Source organism: Serinus canaria, chromosome 26, assembly GCF_022539315.1.
Source record: "Serinus canaria isolate serCan28SL12 chromosome 26, serCan2020, whole genome shotgun sequence".
Taxonomy (NCBI): domain Eukaryota; kingdom Metazoa; phylum Chordata; class Aves; order Passeriformes; family Fringillidae; genus Serinus; species Serinus canaria.
In genome coordinates, this window is record NC_066339.1 from 4,945,682 (window position 1) to 4,966,759 (window position 21,078).

The window sequence follows — 21,078 nt, forward strand, 5'->3', positions numbered from 1 at the left end:
GGCAGGGCAGAGGGGAGTGGCTCTGTGGCTGTCTGGAGCCGGCAGTGGCAGCGCTGGGTGCTGCCCGCGGTGCCCCTGGCATCAGGGCGCTGCCGTGCGGGTGCTGCGGATGGCGGCACCGGAGGCTGAGGAGTGTCCGGAGGGCTCCACGGCCGGGGCAGGTTCCTGGGGTGCGGGATCTCCCCGGGTGTCCGGCGAGGTTTGCGGGCCCTGCGCTGGCATTGTCGCGGCTGGCAGTGACGCTCTGCCGGGTCTGGGGTCGGCTCGTCCTCAGCCCCGTGCTGTGGATTTTGCTGGTTGAAGCTCTTCGACCTTTGTTAAGCTTTTTGGTTTCTTTCTCTTCCCCGTGTTTTGGCATCACCTCTCGCTGCTGGAGCTGCAGCTTTGGGCCACTTTGGGAATGCTCCTGGTCCCTGAGCAATTGGTTTGTACTGGGAGTTGTGGCGGAGGTTTGTGTCCAGGGCCATGTGACACTGTTGCTACGCAACCTGGCTGTTCAGAGGGATGTCACTTGCCCCTTTTTGGCTATATTTGATTTGTTTTTCCTTTCACATAACCCAGTTAGATACCTGCAAGTTGTGCTAGTGGCAGAAGCCTGCAGGCATGTGAGAGCTCACCCTGCCCTGGGGCACACGTTTGCCTTTCTGAAATGTAAACCTACCCTTGGGTCGAGCTTTGTTCTTCTCTTTTGATATATTAAACAGTCTGAGCCCTTGTTTGAGTGGGATGGATGTGCCCACAGGGGGCTCAGATCAGTGCAGAGGGTCGGTGCAGTTGAGTACCCTGTGAGCTGAACCAGATCCAGCACTGCCTGGCAGCACTGGGCACAATGGGGCCTTTTCCCTGCCTTTCCCTGGGACAGTGCCCATGGTGCCATGGTCCTGGTACAGTCCCATGGTGCCAGAGTGAGCCAGGCCATCCCTTTGGCTCAGACCTGTTACTGTTTCTCACATGTGAACAGGGCTTGGTGCACAGACACATGTCTGAAGGAGGGTGACTGTCACAGCTGTCACTCATATTCCGTGCTCACTGCCATGGCTGTTGGCTGTACCTGCTGGTGACACTGGACCTACCCCTTTCCCCTGCCTGGTTCCAGCCCCTGAGCCTGTTTCTCCCCACACAGGATTTGTGCCTGTGACACCAATTCCTGCTCTGGCTGCACATTGGGCATGGCAACATGTCCTGCTGCCATTTAAGAGCTTTGTGACTGTTTCCCACCTTCTGATCACTTGTTGGGCTCTGGTTCTGAGGGGCTTGTGATGAGGTTTTGGTGAGAAGCAGCTGCAAGGAGAGGCCAGAGAGTGCAGGAGACAGGCTGGGGCAGGCTGCAGGGAGCAGACAGATGAATTTTAGGGTGGAGAAAACCTCACCTTTTCCAATGCTAGAACATGGGAACTTTTCTGATGTAGATTTTGCCCTCCTTGGTTGTGGAGAGAAGCCTGCCCTCAGTCAGGACTTTGTGCTCTGTATTTTCCCTTCCTGGGGCAGCCCCTGGCCCTGCTCAGGCTGATCCCTGGTCCCGCCAGGGCTCCTCATGTCTGGAAGGATCTCTCCTGACGTGGGAACTGCTGAGCTGCTCTCCTCCCCCAGAGCTTATTTCCAGAACAGGATCATAAACACTCTGCTGGGCCAGCACCTTTGTTCTTTTCTCCACCTGATTTCAGGCCCCTATGTTAGTTTCTATTTAAGTCTCACTGTTTGAATAACCTGTTCCCAAAACTCTTCTCTCCTGAGGTGCTTGTGGCAGTTTTTTCTGTCAGTTCTGCATTTCATGTGTCTCAAAGATACGATTTTGGATGCGGTACAAACCAGGCATTCCCTGAAATTCCCACATTACACCTGGTATGTGCTGAGCTGGCACCTGCTCTGAGCTGGCACTCTTTGGTTTGGGCCATTTCTCTTCCAAAGAGAGCAAGTGCTGCTCCATGGAGTGGTAGAAGATGGCCCTGGCAGTAAATTCCCTGGAATGTGGTGTTTTATCAGGTAACCTGAACTGCCATCAGTCTGTTATCAGTTAAATGTGAACTTTGTCACAGTCTGGGCTGTGCTGCTCCTTCCCAGGCCGAGCAGGGCCTGCTGGGTGTGGAGGCAGCACAGATTCCAGTCACCCAGGGCTGCAGGTGAGTAGGAAACAGAATGGGATGGGGTGGGATAAGCCACAGGAGGAGGAATTTCAAAGACAATTTAAGTCTCTCAAGGGGTGAATATGCCAAGGTGTAACACTCAGGGCACTGAGTGGAATAAATCCCAGTGGGAAGCTGATGGGAATGGGGAATGCTGACAGCGAGCTGGGGGAATGAGGAGGATGCAGGAGGGGGAAATGGGAGTGTGGATTTGCCAGAGCAGATGGTGGGCTCACAAAGGAGGTGATGGCTGCCAGGGTTTGGGAGGCTGGGCTCCCTGCCGGCATCCACGCAGCCCCTGGGATCTGCCAGGGCCTGGGGAGCTGCTGCAGGCCTGGCCCAGCAGTCAGGAGCAGATCCCAGCTCCTCAGCCAGGCCTGGCTGCTGCAGTTCCAGCCATGGACCATGGAACAGGCAGGAGCACCGTGTGAGCAGCCAGAGAGAAAACCCATCCATGCACGCAGAGCTCAAGGCTTATGAGCAGCAGCAAGTCCAGAAATAAGAGATGGTGAATCCTTGAGGTTTCTGGGGGTTATGAGCCACTTCTGCATCGAGGCTGCAGAATTTGATTTGTTTTTGTTTTTTTTTTTAGTGGTTCACTGTGAAGTTAGAGGCGGGAAACAACAGAGCAGTCTGTGGCTGAGCTATCAGGCTGCATTCAGGAGGCTTTGCCAGGAGCAGTGAGGGATGGGTTGTGTTAAAGCCAAAGCTGCAGAAGCAGCTTTTCATTTCCATCTATTGCTGTGAAAAGTCTGGCTCTGTGTTGCCAGAGGGGGAAGCTGGGGCTGCTGCTGAGCCCCAGATGGGATATGCAGTCTCCAGGGAGTGTATCAAGGAGATGCTTCTGCTGGGAATGAGGAGTTTGGGTGAACATCTGCTGTGGGAAGGGTCGAATACTGCTCCACAGAAGCCACAACCCTTGTTCCAGCCCATTTTCAGCTGCTGCTGAGGGGTCTGGTTGGTTTAAAGAGTGACGTGGTGGGATGGCAGAACACTTGAGGTGGCTTCCAGCAGTCCAAGAGTGGTTAGGAATCATAAAAATGGGTTCTTTTTAAAAAAAGTGGGGTTTGGTATTTGTTCTAGTGTGGCTGATGGTTCACAGCAGGGATCTGATAGTGCCCTGTGTACTCCTAAGAAGGCTCCAACTGTGCCTGTCTGCTGCCATTCCCTGGGGAAGGGACACGGTGCTGTTGCCAGGGAAGGGGAGGATTGCCCTGTCCGAGGTCAGGGTCGGGCTGTCTGTCCCTCCATGTGTCCCCAGCCCTTCTGGGTAAGCACCAAGTCTGGTAGAGACAGCGACAGGAGCAGCAGGGGGGCTCCAAGGTGCAGCTCCCAGACATGTGCAAGCGAGGTGCTTCCCTCTCTTCCCTTCCCCACCACAAGGGAGCTGCTCCTGCTGCATTCCCACAGAACAGGGCAACGTTAGGTCTTCCCCTGGTCCTGCTGCTGTGATTAATCATCTCACCCACTTTAAACCTTCTCCTCTCCACACCCTCCCGTGCACATGGATCCCTCTTTAATTACACACCTGAGCACAGGGTTGCTGAAGGTGCTTGTGCCACAGGCACAGGTGTGCACCGGGCTCAGCAGGGAATTGTTTCCTAAGTACTTTAAGATTTCAAAGGCTGCAGTTACTGGCTGTGACTCTGCAGTGTTTTGTCTCTGTGTGATTTTGTGATGCAGTTTTGGAAAGTTTTTGTTTGCTTGCTCTGGTCAGTGCAGTTCCATGTTCAGGGCTGGGTCAGGAGCACCGGGCATTAGCCCTGCCCTGCTCCACTCACCCAAGCCAGTGGGCAAAGCAGGACTTGTGGTTTCACAGCACCTGGGACACATGGGAATTGGTGGGTGGGTGGGTTGCTTCCTGTGAAACCCCCTTGAGAGAGCCCTGTCTTGCTCCTTTCCCAATGGGCTGTGGGCAGCTCCAGGTTTCCAGGGTTTGGTTGGCAGAGAGGGGGATTGGAAGTGGAAGGCTCTGCCCGGCTGGGTCTTGGGGAAACTGCTGCTGGCAGGTCTGAAAAACTCCTGGCTCCAGCAGGAGGGGAGGGCAGGAGGAGCAGTGTCTCCCCTTCCCTTCTGCTCCCTGTGTGCAGCAGGATGGGCCCCAGCAATGGGTGTTGGTGAAAAGGAGCTGCTCCACTCGGTGCCACAGGTCCCCTCCAGCTGTGGAAGGCCCTTTGGCAGGGAGCAGAACTTTCTGGAGATGAATGGCTGGAACAGTATTTGGTGTATTGGGAGCAGCTGAGCCAAGAAACAGGGTTCATCCAGCTGGGTTTTTGTGAGCTAATGCATCATTTCAGTGAGACTGAAGGACAACAAACAGAGTAGAAAAGCCATGGGTGAAAGGTGTGACAGAGTACAGGTAATATGGAGTGGAGGAAATGCATCCATGTCATGCCAGACTAGATGGAAAGCCCCTCTCAGCTGCCCTGGGACAAAGCACAGGCAGTTCCTGGAGGCTGAGCCCCTCCTGTGGCAGTGCCCAAGGGCCTGCCAGGCTGGCTCTCAGCAGAGAACATGTGCTGACACCTCCACTCCGTGTGAGCTCATCGCCTTTCTGGGCTGTGCCATCCACCCCTGCTCTGTTCTGCTCCTCAGATGCAGCTGTGCAGTGCTGTCGTGCTCAGGCTGTGCAATCCTTTCAAGGTGAAGTGTCCTCAAGATGAGAAGGTGCCTCTGAACATGGGTGATGGCTCTGTCCTCTTGTCACTGCAGCACGAGCTCTGCCCGATGCTGAGCTGGCACTGTCACTGTCCCAAAGAGCTCACTCCAGAGTACAGCTTAGTCATGGAAATGAGATAAATCCTATTTCACAGAAACTGGTAAAAAATAAAACTATTGAGGATTGATTTGTTTCCATAGCAACCGACTGGCGAAGTGAACACAGCTGCTGTCTGCAGGAGGGAGGAAAACAGAGCTGGAAATGTCGGTGCACCTGGGCTGGCTGAGCCTGGGGCTGGGGAGGGGGCAAAGGCTCCAATAAACACAGGGCAGGAAGGTGTCAGCTGCCTTTGGAATGAAATTTGAGCTGGAGTGTGTGAATGTGCCCTCTTTACACAAAACCTGGAGAGCCTCAGAGCTCTTTATGTCCTGCTTCCAAAAAGTTGTGCTCCTGCACCCTCATGGATGGGGAAATGCCCTGCTCTGGGTAAGGCAGGGCATTAAAGTCTCATGGTACCTGGGTGTCCATCACACCACAGCACGTTTCTAGACCTGAATCCTAAATTACTTTGTCCTGGTGCTGTAACTCAATGAGAAATATTCAGCTTTGAGAAGTTTGGATGAATCAGATTGGAGTTAAACTTTTTTGATTGCCCTTTAACTGAATGTGGTGCTGGATGCTCAGCAGGGATTCCTGCAGGTGTTTGTATCCTGGAAGACAATCCAGTTGGGCCTCTAGACTGCTGGATAAGGGGCTTAAGTTTGGAACTGTTTCTATCCCAGCAGTGTGTGGATTTGTGTGCTTTTTATTTTTTCCTAAGCCAAGGATTTTAGCTGGCTCTGGCACACACAGGATGTTGAGGTGGTTGTTTCCCCAGGGTTAGTGAGGGTGAGCTGTTTAAATGTTTGGGAGGCTGCAGCATGCAAAGAGCTGGGACTGTGCTTAGGTACATTCTTGGCTTGCTGTCATGTAGCTGTTAAGGGTTCCAGGTGAAAATCAGAGTGTACATCTGACATAGCAGGATCTGAGGGAATTACAGGAGGAGGAGTGTGTGCATGGCTTCCCTGGGCACTGCAGGAGCCTGAGTTATTCAGCTGGAGGAAAGTCGAGCTGGAGTTGGTGTTTAGTTTTGCTAAGCCCAGGTACATTCACACTCCTCCCTTGTTATTTTAATACGTGGCTTCTTTTAAAGGGAAATTAGATTTAAAAATAAACCTCAAGCTTTTTCCAGTTCAAAGGAAATGTCTGTAGTGCCATGTACTCAGGATAGTCCTCAGTACACGAGAACAAAACCCTGTCTGAGAGTGAGTGCCATAAATATGATGTAAATACATTATCTCATTAGATTTTTATCTAATCCCATTGCCTGCTGTTGTGCAGACTCCTGAGGCAAGCAAGGCTGAAGATGTCATAGGTGGTCTTTCAAATCTAATATTGAAGTGGGTTGGAAATTAGGTGAATTGACTTTTGCCTCATCCTAATTAAGACACTGAGAAATCCGCTCAAGTTTGGCATTCCAAAGCGCCTGATTTTAGAACAGAATCTGATTCCAGAGGCTGGGTGCCTGCTGAGGTTTGAAGCATCCCCATGCAGGGACCCAGGTGGGCTCCACAGGCTCTTCCTCACTGCTGTCAGTTTCAGGAATCAGCACAATTTTTTTAGGCATCAGGAACAGGATTAGGATAAAGCCTTAAGCTCTGAAGACTTCAAAGCTTTGCATCATCATCTTGGTTCTGTTACAAGGACAGTGAAATCCACCAGATGACTTAAATAGGAGACTGTGTCCTGTGGGCTTGTGTTGGTTTTTTCCTAGTGCTTCTTTCCAGTGATTTCTTCAGAGGTTTCTCACTGCACAGTGGGGACTCTATCAGAGTTGATTCCCTGTAAGAGCTGTTTGACCTCACTTCATCCTGTGATCCCTATGGATGACCTGTGCCTGTCCTGGAGTATAGTTAGTTTTCAGTTACTGCATTGCCCCTGTGCCCCCTTCACAGCTCCTTTCAGCCTGGTGCAGGCTGTGAAGCTGTGTCTGAGCTCCTGTGGCTCAACTGCTCTGGGTCAGAACAGCTGAAAATGGAACTTGGAGGATGTGTGGAATTCGTGCTGGATTTGGCATTTTGGAAATATTTCCTCTAATCTCAACAGAAATTATTTCACAGAAGGAGTGAAACAGGATGTGACCTTGACATTCCTTTTCACTGGAAATAAAGACTAAAGAGAATTGGTTTAAAAGCTCTGAGGATCCTGGTTGTTATGGGGTGTGAGTTGTTACAGCTGAGATATAATTATTTGCTGGGACAGTCACAGTAACCCTGAAATTGTTTGAAGTCATGGAGAGTTTTATCCTGCATATATTTAGGAGTCTGACTGGCATATGTACATTCCTTCTGTACATTAAAAATGTCAGGCTGGGAAAGGCTCTGCTGCTGGAAGCAGCTTCTGGCTGGGAGAGCTGTATTGAACAGAGAAAAGGCTCAGAGCTGGGTCTGTTATTCTTGCAGAGAAGTGTGCAGAAATATTTCAAGAGGTTTGGAACACCTTATGTTGTATATGTTCCCCAAAGAATGACATGTTTTTTTCTGGTGAGGAAAAGCTGTTTGAGGCTGTCATTGTAGGCAGGGTCAGAGCTGGCATTTGGCTGAAACCAGGGCTGGAAGCTGCAGATCCACCATGAAATATGTAGGAACATCTCTCTTTGCTGCCTATTCCTTTATTGGTTCAGTTTTCCAGCACTGGGGGTGGGTGCAGCTGTCCCTGGCAGCTCCTGGGGAGGGGTCCCTGCCTTTCCCAGGGCTCTCAGAGCAGGGCAGGACTGTCAGCTCCATCCCTCTGTTTGACTGCCTGGCTCATGCCCTCAGCTCTCAGCACTCGTGTTTTCCAGCTCTAAGCTTATCTCTGTACAGATAGCACAGACAAGTAATGACAACTCCTAGCAGCTGTCTCAGGATTTGGGAATTATCTCCTGCCTTGGCCATTCACTCCTGATCCTGCTCTCTAGCAGACTGGATTTCAAGGATGCTTCTGGAGTTAAAGGATGTCCTTTCTGATTTTCATCCTCCTTTTCCTGAGCTTTCCCTTAGGAACTGTTGTCCAAGTCAGTGCTTTCTCTGCCTGTGTAGCATGACATGACAAGCAGGGCTGATCACAGAGCTCTGTGGCTGCTCAGGTGTGTCCCCTGTGTTCCCATCTGAGCCACTATTGGGTCACTTCTCTGTTTGCCCTCCTGCTCTCCCTGTCTTTGCTCTCTCCTTTCCCTGTCACTTGCTCTTTGGGCGCCCAATTAAAAAGCTCATCAAGAAGGAATGTCTCTGGAGTCAGTGGTATGTCAGTGCCTTGTTTGTGTCCCGAACTGTTGCCAGTTAATCTCTCCTTGCTGTGTCTTTCTTTAGCCCTCAGGGACTCCTGGTTAAGCTGGAGCTGGGATTGGTACAAGCTTAAATGGAGCCATGTGGGTGAGTGGCTGGGCTGCTGGTGTGGGCTGTATTCAAGGGTAAAGTGTGCCCCAAACGCTTCAGTGGAAGCTTTGTTGTGGCTCTGAATCCTCCAGCCCATGTCCCCTTCCTCCAGGGCCTTGCCTCTCATCCTGTCATTCTGCTGGTTGGTATCAGAGCAACTAATTTCCTTTTCACTCCAGCACTGTTTTTCTCCTGCCTGTCCTGATGTCCTGGGCTGCAGCCCAGGGATCCCTCCCAGCATCCTGGGGTCTCCCCATGTGCATGGAATCGAGCACTGCAGTGCCAGCACCGATTCAGAGTCCTCCTGTCACTGATCTGGGCAATGTCACAGGGGAAGGGGGATGTTGTGCCAGTCTCTGTCTCACTGCTTTCAGTCTCCCTAAGGCAAAAGTGCACTCTATGTGCAGTTGTTGGTACAAAATAATTGCATTTGCTTTTTTAATTGCTGTAGGGAAGGGGTAATTCAGTCCCTGAATCTCTGTCTCTGCTTGACTTGGCCTATTTACCTGCTTTTCATCTGCCCCAGGTCAGACACATCACGGTTCAGTGTTCAGACATCTGAGCTGGGCAGCAGCCAGGCTGAGAGGGGTGTGAGCGGGATTTGGGAAGGGATGGGCAGCAGCCAGGCTGAGAGGGGTGTGAGTGTGGCTGACATGGCACAAAGTGAAGGGCCAGTGCCCAGGAAGAAGCCATGGTGGCCCAGAGGAGCATTGGAGCATGGCTGGCTGGGCAGAGCACACAGACCTTGAGAAGTCCTTTAGTGCTGAGATGGGGAGAACAAGGGTGGTTATTGTCTCTCTGTAGAGAGGTCTGAGACTGCACCAGGAGGAAGGTGTCCATCTTTAAATGGAGTATCACCATCCCCATACCCATCTAAGTGCAAGGTGCTAGAAATCCCAAATTCCCACAAAGATGTGTATTGGATCAGATCTCTGTGGGTGCTGGAAACAAACATTTACTCTGAGGTGTGTTGATGTTGTCTGACAGTGAGCTGAGAGTGACATGTTTTCTGCCATCCCAAAACCCTTAGTTGACACATCCATCCCCTACAAGGGCACTGGCAGGAGGAGGAGGGCATGTGCCTTACCACAATTTTTTCTGCACAAGTTCCTTTTGATGACATTTTTACTTCAAGCTCAGAGCTTTGTGCCTGTCAGAAGGGAACAGCACAGATGGACATGTTGGGCTCCAGACACGATGCTCCATTGCTGTTGGCTGACTGACATGTCCCATGGGATTCTGCAGCTTGTTAAATCATCTCACAAAGGAGAAGGGGGAGGGAGAGCCCAGTGCGAGGTTGCCAGCTGCAGCCAGCTCAGTGCTGCAGCATCAGCTGCTTGGTGGTTTTGATCAGGAATTTGTGGCTGCCCAGGGTTTCCTTCTATTTCTCTGAAAGTGCTCAATGAAGGGAAGACCAAGGGAAAGTCTGGCACCTTTCTAAGGAATTGTGCTTCAGTGGAGCCCAGCAGGCTGCACCCTCTACATGGGTCTTCCTAATTTTCCCTGCATCTTATTTATTTTTTAATATTGTGTTTTCTTCCACATAGTGCATTTTCTCCAGTGCTGTGGGAGCAGAGCTGAGCTGCAAATGGAGATTGAGGAATGTTTACCTGAGCAGTGCTCTGGTTCCTGTTTGCAGTTCCGGGATATTGGTTTATGACTTTGATAATGCTGTTCAGGTCACTGAATTTCTGCAGGAATGTTTTGGTTCCTTTTGCTCCTATTCCTCAAAACCCCATCTAGTCAGATGAAAAAGAAGAGAACAGGGCACAGAATCAGTGAGATGTTTGTAAGCATTTGGCAAATGCTGTCAAATATCTGTCCTCTTTTAGGGATCACTTTCCTGCCTTGAATGAACCAGACTTCATGTCAAACCCTCCCATCTCCAGTCTGGGTGGTTGCCTTTCCATTTGCCCTGCTCTTCCCCTGCCAGCATGCTGCCTTTGGCCAGGGTGTGGACAGGGAGATGCTCCTGCTGTCACACACATCAGACCCCAGAGCTCCTGGACCCCTCCCAAAGGCTCTGCTTGGCTTTCTCTGACTCAGTGGCTGACCCTTTTTGCACTTCTCCCAGCCAAGCTTGTTTGGCCCTGGCCCTGAGGTCAGAGCCAGTGTTGGAGCCTGTGTTGTGGCCTGTCATCAGCTGGGAATGCTCCTTAATGGGAATGGGTTGCAGAGTGCCTGTAATGCTTTTAAGAATAAAGAGCAGCATATGCACTCAAACCAGACCTATATTTTTCCTGTCCTGCAGCTCTTTATTTGCCCTGCTCAGAGGGATTCTCTGATGTAGCCCACACTCCATGCCTGGCCCAGCCTTTCTGTCCCCACTGCCACCCCCCACCATACATTAAGTTTAAATAAATGCATTTTCACTGCCAGGAGCCATCCATAAGGCTAGGGCTTGCCTCTTCCTAATGGGGGGTTTTAGCTTGGATGGACACATTTCTATTAGTGATGCCAGGTTCCTTTCTAGTGTGAGCTGCAAGCCCAGGAGTTAAATGTGTGGTTGTCATTTGTCTGTGCTGACCCAAAACAGCCTCCCCTGGAAATGAGGAGTGGGAGGTGGTAGGCAGGTTCTGAGGGAAGCAGATGAGCTCACCTTCTGCCTCTCAGTTCCTGAACTGATCCTTCACAGGCTGCTGTCACTTCACAAACCCGTGCAGGTTTCCTGCCCTTGGCCACCTGCTGCACCTGAGGAACAAAAGGCTCTGCTCCTTTCCAAGGGAGAAGGGATCATTTGGCCATCAGAGGATTGGTTGCTGCACAGTGTTGCTCCACTAGTAGAAATGCTGGTTTCTCACAGCACCCTGTTGACCTTACACTGGCTGAACTGTCTGCAGGTGTTGGGCAATGAGGCTGGAGCTGTAGGCAATTGTTGTTGAGAGCTGTTGCTTCACTCAGAATGAGCTGGTGAAGTGGAAGCTCTGTGCAGAGGGCCAGGCGTGGCTCTGACTGCTGCAGTGTGTCAGTCAAAGTGGACTGAACTTGAGGATTTTCACTGGAATCCCTGGTCAGTGCCTCTGCTGGAAGTGGGTCTGATTACAGAGCCCAGGCTCAGCAGCTCTCCTTCTGGCTGTTGTGTTGTGCTATGTCACCTGGGTCCCTTCTATGTGTCCTGCCTTTATGGTGGTCCCTGCTTTTCCCTGTCCATTCTGGCATCTTGTACCTGAGCTTATGACCCTTTGACTTTGAGGAAATCTACCCACTTTTCTTATAGCAAATTAAAATCTGGGCCAAGAAGTTGAGGAGTGCAGAAGGAAAAGTTCATGGTTTGGCCTCCTCTGCAGCCACTCTAGCAGCTGGAGTCTGACCAGCTGTTCTTGGGCTTTCTCAAAACCTGCCAGGAGGGGCTGAGAGTCCCTTGCCCCAGCAATACACTACTTTAATCTCCTCCAGCCTTGCATCAGCCATTTGTTTATAAAGGCTGTTGTAGTGTCTGGTGGTTGGGGCCTATAAAAAGCGGGGTCCCCGCTCTGTTGGAGTCCCACCATGCCAAACCCTGCCCACTGGCAGGGTGGCTGCAGCAGTGCCTTCCTCACACTTCAGAAAAACATAAGCAGCTTCCTAACCCTGAGGCCTTACCCAAAGCCTCTGGGTTGTTTGTGTTCCCTCTGTAAGCAGGAAATACCAGGGGAGGGTCGCAGGAATCCAGTGGTTGTGTGGATGTGCATGGCTGGGATGTGTGACTGACCTGCTGTGGTGGCCTCTGGGCAATGGACTCCAGGGAATCCTCCTCCAGCCCTCATTGCCCTCCTGACACTCTGTCTCTAAGGCTTTGAGTGAAGTACACAAACATCTGGGGCCAGTGCTTTAAACTTCCTGGTGCCTTTGGGCCAAGCTACTCGTGTTTCATCTTGCTTTTTGTTTTTGGGTCTGTAAATACAGGGGGTCCAACAGCCTCTGCTCTGCACAAGCTCCCTGAGCTCTCCTGGTGCTTCCAGGACCCATGGTTGTGAGACCAGAAACCAGCCCCAAAGCTTCATCAATTTAGCTGAAAACACCACGTTGTTCTCTAGGCTTGGCCCTGCTTTATCTCCTTGCCTGGGGTGGTTTTGTGAGAGAAGTTACTACTGCAGTTGGGAAGAAAGAAATGGAAAAGCAAGAGGACAAATGTGGTCCTGTTTAAAGGTACTTTGGGGTTTTACTGTGACCTAAAGCATGTGCTTTATTCAGCAGTTTTCACAAGCAGGAAGTTTTATTTAAGGTCTTGCTGAATCATAGAGCAAGAGAAAACTGAGCACAAGAAATAGTTTAAATGAGCGGATTTTGCTGTTTTCAGAGCTTTCCTGATGTCCTCAATGTTCAGTCTTAGTTGTTTTAAGCAGATGACATCGGGAGCATCTTCAGATGCTGCCCTGGTGCAGCAAAGGGCAGGTGAGACCCAGGTAGTCCTTTGAGAACAGAGACCACAGGGTAAAAATAACCCCCCTCTTTGATGTGAAGGGGTTTTGGGGGGAGTGAGGGAGAAAAGCAATCAAAAAGCAGCAGTGGTCAAATTGGCTCCAGACCTTTACTGGGAATGTATTTACAGCATTCTCCTGCCTGTCCTGTGAAGAAATCAGTTTTTCTGTTTAGAAATCAGAAAGAGCCCAAAGTCACAGAGAGTTCTGGGCTTTGTGTTCTGCTTTTCTCAGCACCCTCTTTCCATACCTCAGGAGAATTGTATGGCCTTGCTGGCAGAGCTGAAGAGGAGGGAAGGGAGTGATGTACTTTGCTGCAGTCCCCACATTTAAATATAAATAGTTATCCTCTTGGATCCTTCCAGTCTGATCTTATGGGTGATTTGACCTTTCTTTGATAAAAGCTTTCTTTATTTGCAGGAATAAAAAGGCAAAGGGAAGGAGAGGACACAGCAGATGTGTTTTTTTAAATGTCTTTAGCTCCTGGCAGTTGGTTTCTGCAGCACCCAGTGCTCACTGCTGGGCCAGCTCCTTCCTGGGCTCCAGCTTTTCTCCCCCTCTGAGCTCCTTGGACAAACTTTGCATTTTACTTTAAAGCATTGACCTGGAGATTTCTAAGGAAGTGTTTTATCATGGGGACACCACGCTCCAATGGGACAGATGCCCCAGGCTCTGGTCCCCAGCCCTGCCCACTGCACCACTGACCCTGGTTTTCCTCATTTCATAACTTCAGCTGAAAGAAACATTTGTGTTAATTGCTGCTGGTTTTTCATGTGTTCACCCTCAGCAGTTTGAGCTCAGCTTCCAAACACAGCTCAGTTTAATGTGTAAAACCACGGGACGCTGGCACTGCCCAGGTTACAGCCCAAGCAAAGGCAGCACAGGTGCAATGCTAGAGCTGCTCTAGACTGCACACAAGGCTTTCTGGCACTAGTTCTAACCATTAATTGCCATGTTAAATCCAGCAATAAATTATTTGGGCAACCACACTGCAGGCGCCTGCTGCCAGGAACAAACCAGAGCTGAGTGCTGCTCAGTCCCCTTCATGCTCCAGGGCTGCAGGCTGGATCAGGCAGGGCACTCCCACACACCCTGAGTGGGAGTCTTTGGTGTCTCACTGACCTTCTGCATGTGGTTTAAGCCATCATCCTGTGAAGGGTGTTGTCAGTGCTGGAGGTGCCCTGCATGTGTGTATTGATCTGCATGTGTGTATCCTCCTGGAGCACAGGATGGTGTGTGGCGTGCAGGATGTCTCAGGATAAGCCTCTCATCCTTTGCAAATTGGATTTTGTGGCTCACTTGCCTGTCCTCTTGGATAAAGTTTCCCCTTAGCTGCCTCTCCTCTAGCAGAGCTCGGGTTCTTCTCTAGACTGCAAAGCCTTTTATAATGCTCTGCAGATCAGGAGTCACTTGGAAGGGACAGGGACAGACTTCCCATTTCCCACTGAAACATGCTCCAGAGTGAGCCTGCTGCATCCTTCCCTTCTGGAGTTCACTCAGTCTGCAGGAGATTCCCATTGGTTTGGTTTGGTGCCTTTCCTGCTGGGTGGCACTGAGGTGCTCCTGGCTAGCAGCCCCCCAGTGATGGCTGCTGTTTTAGAAAGACTCTGGGCCGTGTGAGTTGTTGTGATTTCATACTGGAGAGGAAATGGATTCCTCAGAGAAGGCAAGCTTCAAACAGAGCCACAGCTGGCTGATTTTAAACCATTTCAGCTGGGGATCAGAGGGTGTGTTAGGTTTTACCCCCAAAGAAAACAAAGCAGGAAAATGCATCACGTTAGCATAAGTGGGATTTTCAGGGTTTGTAATAAGCCCCTAATTCCTAAAAGGATGGTGTATAAAACAGGCCAGCACACACAGATGATGGGTTGTACTGGAGAGCTGAACAGTTCCAGTTTACTTATAAGAATGTACTGGTTTGAGTTTCATGCACATTTCTGGGAGAGGGTGGTGACCCTGGTGTGGGACAGTGTCACCACACTCCTTCCATAGCAAGCTCAGGAGCAGCACTGGGCTCTTACTTGTGCCATTCTGTGCTGATGTGAACAGGACACCCTGCAGGGGCTGGGGAAGAGTAATCCTTGCCAGGGTTAATACTTAAATCTGTGCTACTTGACTTTTGAGCAAGGGAGGGAAGTTAATGCTCTCAGAAGAGACCACCTACTCTTTGGTGCAGACTGCCAACAGCTGACAGATGGAAGTGATTTTGGGACAGTGAGAAGTCAGTGTGGAATCACAGTGGTGACCAAGAGCAGACTCTGCATCCCACAGTCTTTGACTTACACCCACCCCTTGTGACTCTTGCTGTGGAGAAGGACAATTTCCCAGAGCCACCAGAATTCTTCTGTGGGGTTGTGAATTAGCAGTGGGTCGATGGTTTGCTGTCTCTTGTGGTTCAGCCTAATAGACACACGTTCCTCTGAAGATGCTTTTTGGCAAGGCTGTGTATGGCTGAAGGATGTGAGCAATGGGAGCTCTGATTGGAGAGCAGGATTGAGGTGAAGCAGAGCAGTGATTCCATGTGCTGACCCCTCTGCTCTGTGCTCCCTGTGCTCCCCCTGAGCACAGCTGGCAGGTGCCCACCTTGGTGTGAGAGCTGTGCCAGGCCTGCCCTTGCCCTGTCCCTGTTTGGTGTTTGCCTAAAGTGTTCCCTGTCTGTTTTTGTCTTGCAGCATCTGGAGGGGGCCAAACGTGAACTGTGTTGACAGCACTGGGTACACCCCGCTGCACCACGCTGCTTTGAATGGCCATAAGTGAGTCCTGTTCCCAAGCCTGGGGTGGCAGGGGGTGGATGCTTTGTGCTTCCCTGGCCACCGTTGTGTGGTTCATTCACCAGCTGAGGCACTGGTGCAGCACTACTCCATCTTCAGGGGAAGTGGAGAATGTCAGTGCTCTGGCCGATGGGTGATGTTACCTTTCCAAACACTGAGGTTTTCAACCCTTTTTTATTTCTAAGCAATTTGGATGAGCTGTAACACAGTGTGAAAGGAGCTCCCCTGGTGACAGTCCCTGCAGTCTTCCTGGTGTCCAGGGTGGTCTGGGCCTGCACCACTTTACAGTTGCCTCATGTGCATATTACATTTTTAGGTAATTTTAGTGTGTTAGATCTCATGTTTCTCATTGCTGCCTAAGATACTGAGAAATCAAATAGAGTTAAAATCTCTGTTCACCCTCGTTGTGCTGGTGCAGTTCACTGTGCAGCAGAGGCTTGTGGTTGACTTCAGCCCCTGTTCAGCTCCATTAGTATGGAGTTAATGTGGATCCTCCCTGAGCTCATATCAGCATTATTTATTTCCTTTTTTGCATTTTCTTTGGCAGCATTTAATAGGAACACTTAAAAATCACATTTCAAGAGGCTCTCTGAAACACTCCTGCTCAGATTGACTTCTTGTTCAGTACTTGCTGCAGAAGGGGGGCTGTGGAACAAGGACTGACTGTCTCACAGAAGTTGCTGTCTCTTGCAGGGATGTTGTGGAGGTTCTGCTGAGGAACGACGCACTCACCAACGTGGCAGATTGTAAGGGCTGTTACCCCCTGCACTTGGCAGCCTGGAAGGGAGATGCTGACATTGTGAAGCTCCTCATCCACCAGGGCCCTTCACACACCAAAGTGAATGAGCAGGTCTGCCTGATTTTCTCTAATGTGTCATTGAATCACTTCCTTGGCATGGAGAGAGACTCCTGCAGCTGACTCCTGACCCTTCCCAAACCAGTAGCAATGGTTGTAAGGTCCTACATGCTGGTGGGATAGGAGGGGCAGTGCCTGAAGCAATACATTCAGTTCTGAATTAGTGGTAGGATGAAAAGGTATTTAAGTTTCATAGACAGACACATAAATGTGAGAACTGCTCAACACTTAGGAAGTGGTCTCCTGCTTCTGGGCTTCTAAAACTAACCCACAGTTTTCCTTTCAGCTGCTGGATAGCTGAGCAGGTTTCTAGTTCTGCAGAGGATCCATTGGCTCCCTCCTTTGGGAACTAATCCAAGCAGCTTTGTTCAGTCTCTTTGGCCGTGCTCTCTTAGCTGCTCTCCTGGCTTGTCTCTGGCACTTGCTCCAGTTCACTAATTTGTAAGTTCTAAGATAATTTTAACATTACTTGCCCCCAGATAAATCCCTAGCTTAATATTAAAGAGTTATTTTTGCAATCAGGCAAGAAAAAAAAGCCTCTTGGATTTGTTCCTTTTGTCAAGCTGGCAGTTTTGGTCTGGAGTGCAGAGGGAGTGAGGGGTACGAGACAGCTGTGTCCACTGCAGAGGGCTGGCTCCTGTGGAACTGCCCATGGACATCAGAGCTATCTTAAATCCCAGGGAACTTCTGAAATGCTGCTGCTGGAAGGCCCAAATATTCCTGTTGTTGCAGAGTTTTGTTTACAGGAACTGGTTTCGTGAATGAGGCCAGCTGAGTGCTGTCACTGAGCTGCCCCTCCCTAGCACAGAGTGAGAGGCCCAGACCAGTGGCTAAAGCTGCAGTGGGCTGTGGCTGTACTGTACCTAAGGCAGAAACATCTGATGACCCTGTGAATCAGCTCTTAAACCACTCAGGTGTTCTTTCAGAAGGAAAGGAATAAACCAAAATAGGTTTGCCTGCCTTGGTGCCAGCAGGCTAAACCTGGACATTGATTCCAGAGGTAATTCCCAGGTGGGTCAGACACCCCTGGCCTGAGTTCAGCTCACAGTCAGGGTGAGCAGCTGTGGAGTCCCTTCTGTTGATTTGCTCCATGGTAGTTTTTCAGAAGGTGGGGAGCAAACTCCTTTCAGAGGCAGGTTTAGGAGTCCCAGTCCTCCTTTTGGGGACCCAAGTGCCACACTGGAGTTTCCCAGGACAGGTAAATCGATGCACCAGGCTGCCCCAGGGATAACTGCTGCTAAAACATCATGGAATGAAAAATCTGGTTGTAGTGCAACTCTCTATCATTCCTCCACTGAGCAGGAATAACGAGGAATGTGTGTTGTGATGTCTCTGGTGACAGTTTTCCAGTTTGGGGCTGTGGTTAATCATGTCTCCAGGCACAGCTGCAGGCACTCAGTCTGATTACATGGGCTTGAGTGCAGGTAACCCTTACAATCAATCTGACAAGAATTGAGTGAGAGCCCATAGTGTAAATGTTCTGCTCTCAGTAGGGCAGCTAGAGGGGTGATCTTTGCAAAAATCCAGAGCTTAGCGTGATCCTTGCAGGTAATGTTTCATTAATGTCTGTTCAGTTGGAACCCTGTTAAATGAGAGAAGTCAGCTGAGGAGCCTGTGCTTGGAGCCTGGTCCAGGTTACAGCAATCCCATCTGGAATGGCTTCTGCTGGCCATGGCTCTGACTGGAACAAGATGCTGTGTCCTGGCATTCCACCCCTTGGAGTCACCCATTGCTTTGTTGCTGTATCTCACCCATTTCATTATCACATTTTTTTTCTTTTTCCTCTTCCTTTTTGTAGAATGCTCTTGAGATCAAAGAACTCAAAAAGTACGGCCCCTTTGACCCATATATCAATGCCAAGGTGTGTACTTTGCTGTCAGCATTTCACTGCATCATCACTCCAAGCTGCACTCGCGTGCTTCCAGGTGCAATAATACCTGTTCACTTTGCAGCTGCTTGGGGAAAAGGAAAATGGGACCATTGATTTACTGTGGGTTTCTCTCTTCAAAGCAGTTATAGAAACATAATTAAAGGAAAGCTTTTCCTTACTTTCCTGGGGGCTCCTTCCTTGCTTAGCCTTGTAGGACTCGCAGTGATGGTCAGTTTGCTTGATTGGGCTGGATGACTTCCCAAAGGTAATGTTACCTCAATTAAATGTTCTAGGTTTTGTTTCATGTGCTGATGTTGCTGATAAATGCAAAGAGAAGGAATTTTTTTTCCCCTGCTTAACCATGGTTGCATTTTCTCTGTGGGCTGTTTGGAGTGACTTTTGATGCCTTTTCTCCTATCAAATGCATAATGCTCTGTGTTGTTTGAATGGACAGTTAATTCCTGTGGTGGTGGTGGGGAGAAGGGAGGGCAGTGATGTTCCTGCCTCCCTTCCCAAGTCCTCTATGTCCTGCTTATCACATCAGTCTCTCTTTACATGTTCAGTCTGTGGTGTTGTTCGACCCTTCAGCCCTGGTCTCCTGTTCCTGTTTTCTGGCCTGTTTTGCTCCTCTCTTCTTTTCAGTTGTTTTGAGCTACAAAAGACACAATATCAGCTTGTGCAATGTGCTGAGACTGAGCTGTTGAAGAAGCTTCCTATCCAGTACTGGGATGTTGAAGATCAAATTCCTGATGGTGGTTTCTCAGACACCATTTTTCAGTTTTATTTCTAGTGACTCTACAAGCCAGGGGTGGCAAACAGTCTGTTGCTCTGTCCTGGGACCCCTCTGCCATGAGCCACCATACCACAGCTGCTTCCACCCAGTTATTTTGGATCCAGCCATCCATGGCAGATTTCTCTCTGTCAGTTTCCCTCTGCTTGGTCTGCAGGACCTTAGAAATACACAGCCAGAACTCCTGTGCTTGCTGGGAGTTAGGTGTGGTTTTCAGAGCCCTGTTTCAGGGTCACTGGTGCCCACCCTCTGAGCACAAATGCGTTCCTGTGAAGCTCATCTGAATTGGGGATTTCTACAAAAATGCAGATAGGAATTTTCTGCCTTTATGTATTCTGTGAAAACATCATAGTTGAGCAGTTCACTTGCCTGAAAGGGGTTTCCTGAAGCATTGTAAATAACCGAGTAAAATCTTACACATTCCAGTATTGGGATGTTGAATGAAGAAGGAATGCAAAGAGGGAATTTTCAGTACTGGCAGTTTATTCAACCCTTCAGATCTTTGCAGGTCAGAAAACTTTCCCTTTTTCAAACCAAGTCTCCCTGTGCTCAGTTGGAGCTGTGTGTTGGGAGCAGGGGTTGCAGAACGGACACAGCACTTGAAGGGGCTGTGGATTCTCCACTTGAGCATGGGATGAAGAACAGCAAGGCTGTGTGTGGTGAGTGGTATCCCATTAGCAGGGCTTGTAACCTGTGCTGAAGCCCATAAGAAAGCAGAGCCATCCCTGCTCATGTCCTCTTTGTGCTCTGCAGGCAGGCATTGCTCCCAGCTCCTCTCCTCCAGCTGAGAGCTGGGGGATGCAAGGATTCCTGCAGGAATGCAGCCCCTCAGCCCTCCTGAGTGCTTTATTTTTCTAAGCAGTTCTGAAATTTGAAGCCATGTGCCTTCTGGCAGCTGGAATGGAATTTTCCTTTTCCATCTCTGATACATCTGTAGGTCTGAGCACTCCTGCTCTCTGCTCTGGTTTGTGCCTGGAGAGGTGATGCAGGAAGGGAGCAAACTCTCTTGCCTGGAAGAACTGGAGTATTTTTGGCTGCTCAAAACTCTCCCAAAATGGAGGCAGTAAGGACTCAGGCAATAGTGGGAGTTTCCACTGCACAGTCTGGAATTGGGAGAGACTTGCTGTGATGATTCAGGGGAGTTTTATTGCCTGGTGATCTCTGCTGCAGGAGGAAAGTCTGGGGATTTTGCCTCGAGCACTGGAGCCCCAATCTGCTTAGTGAAAATTGGACTGAATTGCAGGGAAGATGAGGGAAGTCTCCAACAATTACATTTTTAAACGATGTTGTGTTCCCGTTTCTGAGCCCTCAGGCAGGTGCTTGGAGCTGCTGCATGCTTTAAAGCCCTCTGAGGCATACATACCGTGTGGTAGGGACAAATAGGGACAAAGGAGAGGGGGGCAGTCCTAGCCAGGGAAATCCCCAGGAACCAGGGCTGGCATGGCACAAGCAGCGTGTGCCCCCACAGCTCTGGGGCATGGACCCACTGCTCAGAGGGGCTGGGGTCATCCAGTCTTCCCACAAAGCCTGGCAGAGAGGATTCCTCATGCCACAGGGCAGGCTGAGAGCCTGGCCCAGCTGTCATGGGCTCCCTGATCCCTGCACTCCCACCAAATGGGAATAATGGGATTTGCCAGCCCTGTCAGTGCCCGAGAGCAGCAGTGTGAGCTGACGGGCAGGTGCGAGCTCTGATGTTCTCTACTCTGTCCCCTCTCACTCCCTTTGTATATTTTTTGTGCAGACTTCTGTATCCTGCAGTACCCTCTGTCCACATGTCTGTGCCTCCCCCCAGGATGGAGCCTGTTTGACCTGGACCTTCTGTGCTGGCAGTGATGCTTTGCCCCGTGTGCCCCCTCCCCCTGCATGTGCCTGATTCTGCTCCTTCCCTTCACTGCCCTGCAAACTGCAGCTGCCAGAGCCTCTCCCAGCTCCTGCTCCCTTTCCTGCTTTGCCTGTGGCTGAGAAGTGATGCAAAAGCCAGATACAAACAACTGGGGGATTGACAGGACTCCTGAGAGTGACTGAACACCTCAGCAGGATCCAAGTGCTCATGCAGCCTCACGAATTTGTGACATGGTGCAAAATACTGAGCAGTGTCCTGAGGCATGTGTGTGCTCTCACAGCAGGCAGGGATCAAATTCCCTTCTGCAGTGG

General features: G+C 50.2%; 1 protein-coding gene across 4 annotated transcripts in view; it reads left to right on the top strand.

Annotated features, from left to right (window-relative positions):
• ANKS1A (ankyrin repeat and sterile alpha motif domain containing 1A) overlaps window positions 1-21,078 on the top strand; it is a 72,853-nt gene that overhangs the window by 626 nt on the left and 51,149 nt on the right. For 3 of the 4 annotated variants that reach the window (XM_050985266.1, XM_050985263.1, XM_050985264.1), the window contains exons 2-4: window positions 15,310-15,390; window positions 16,102-16,258; window positions 18,063-18,125. In XM_050985266.1, coding sequence (XP_050841223.1) covers window positions 15,310-15,390; window positions 16,102-16,258; window positions 18,063-18,125 — 301 coding nt within the window. The remainder of the gene's footprint in view (window positions 1-15,309; window positions 15,391-16,101; window positions 16,259-18,062; window positions 18,126-21,078) is intronic. The other variant, XM_050985265.1, reaches the window with a different exon arrangement.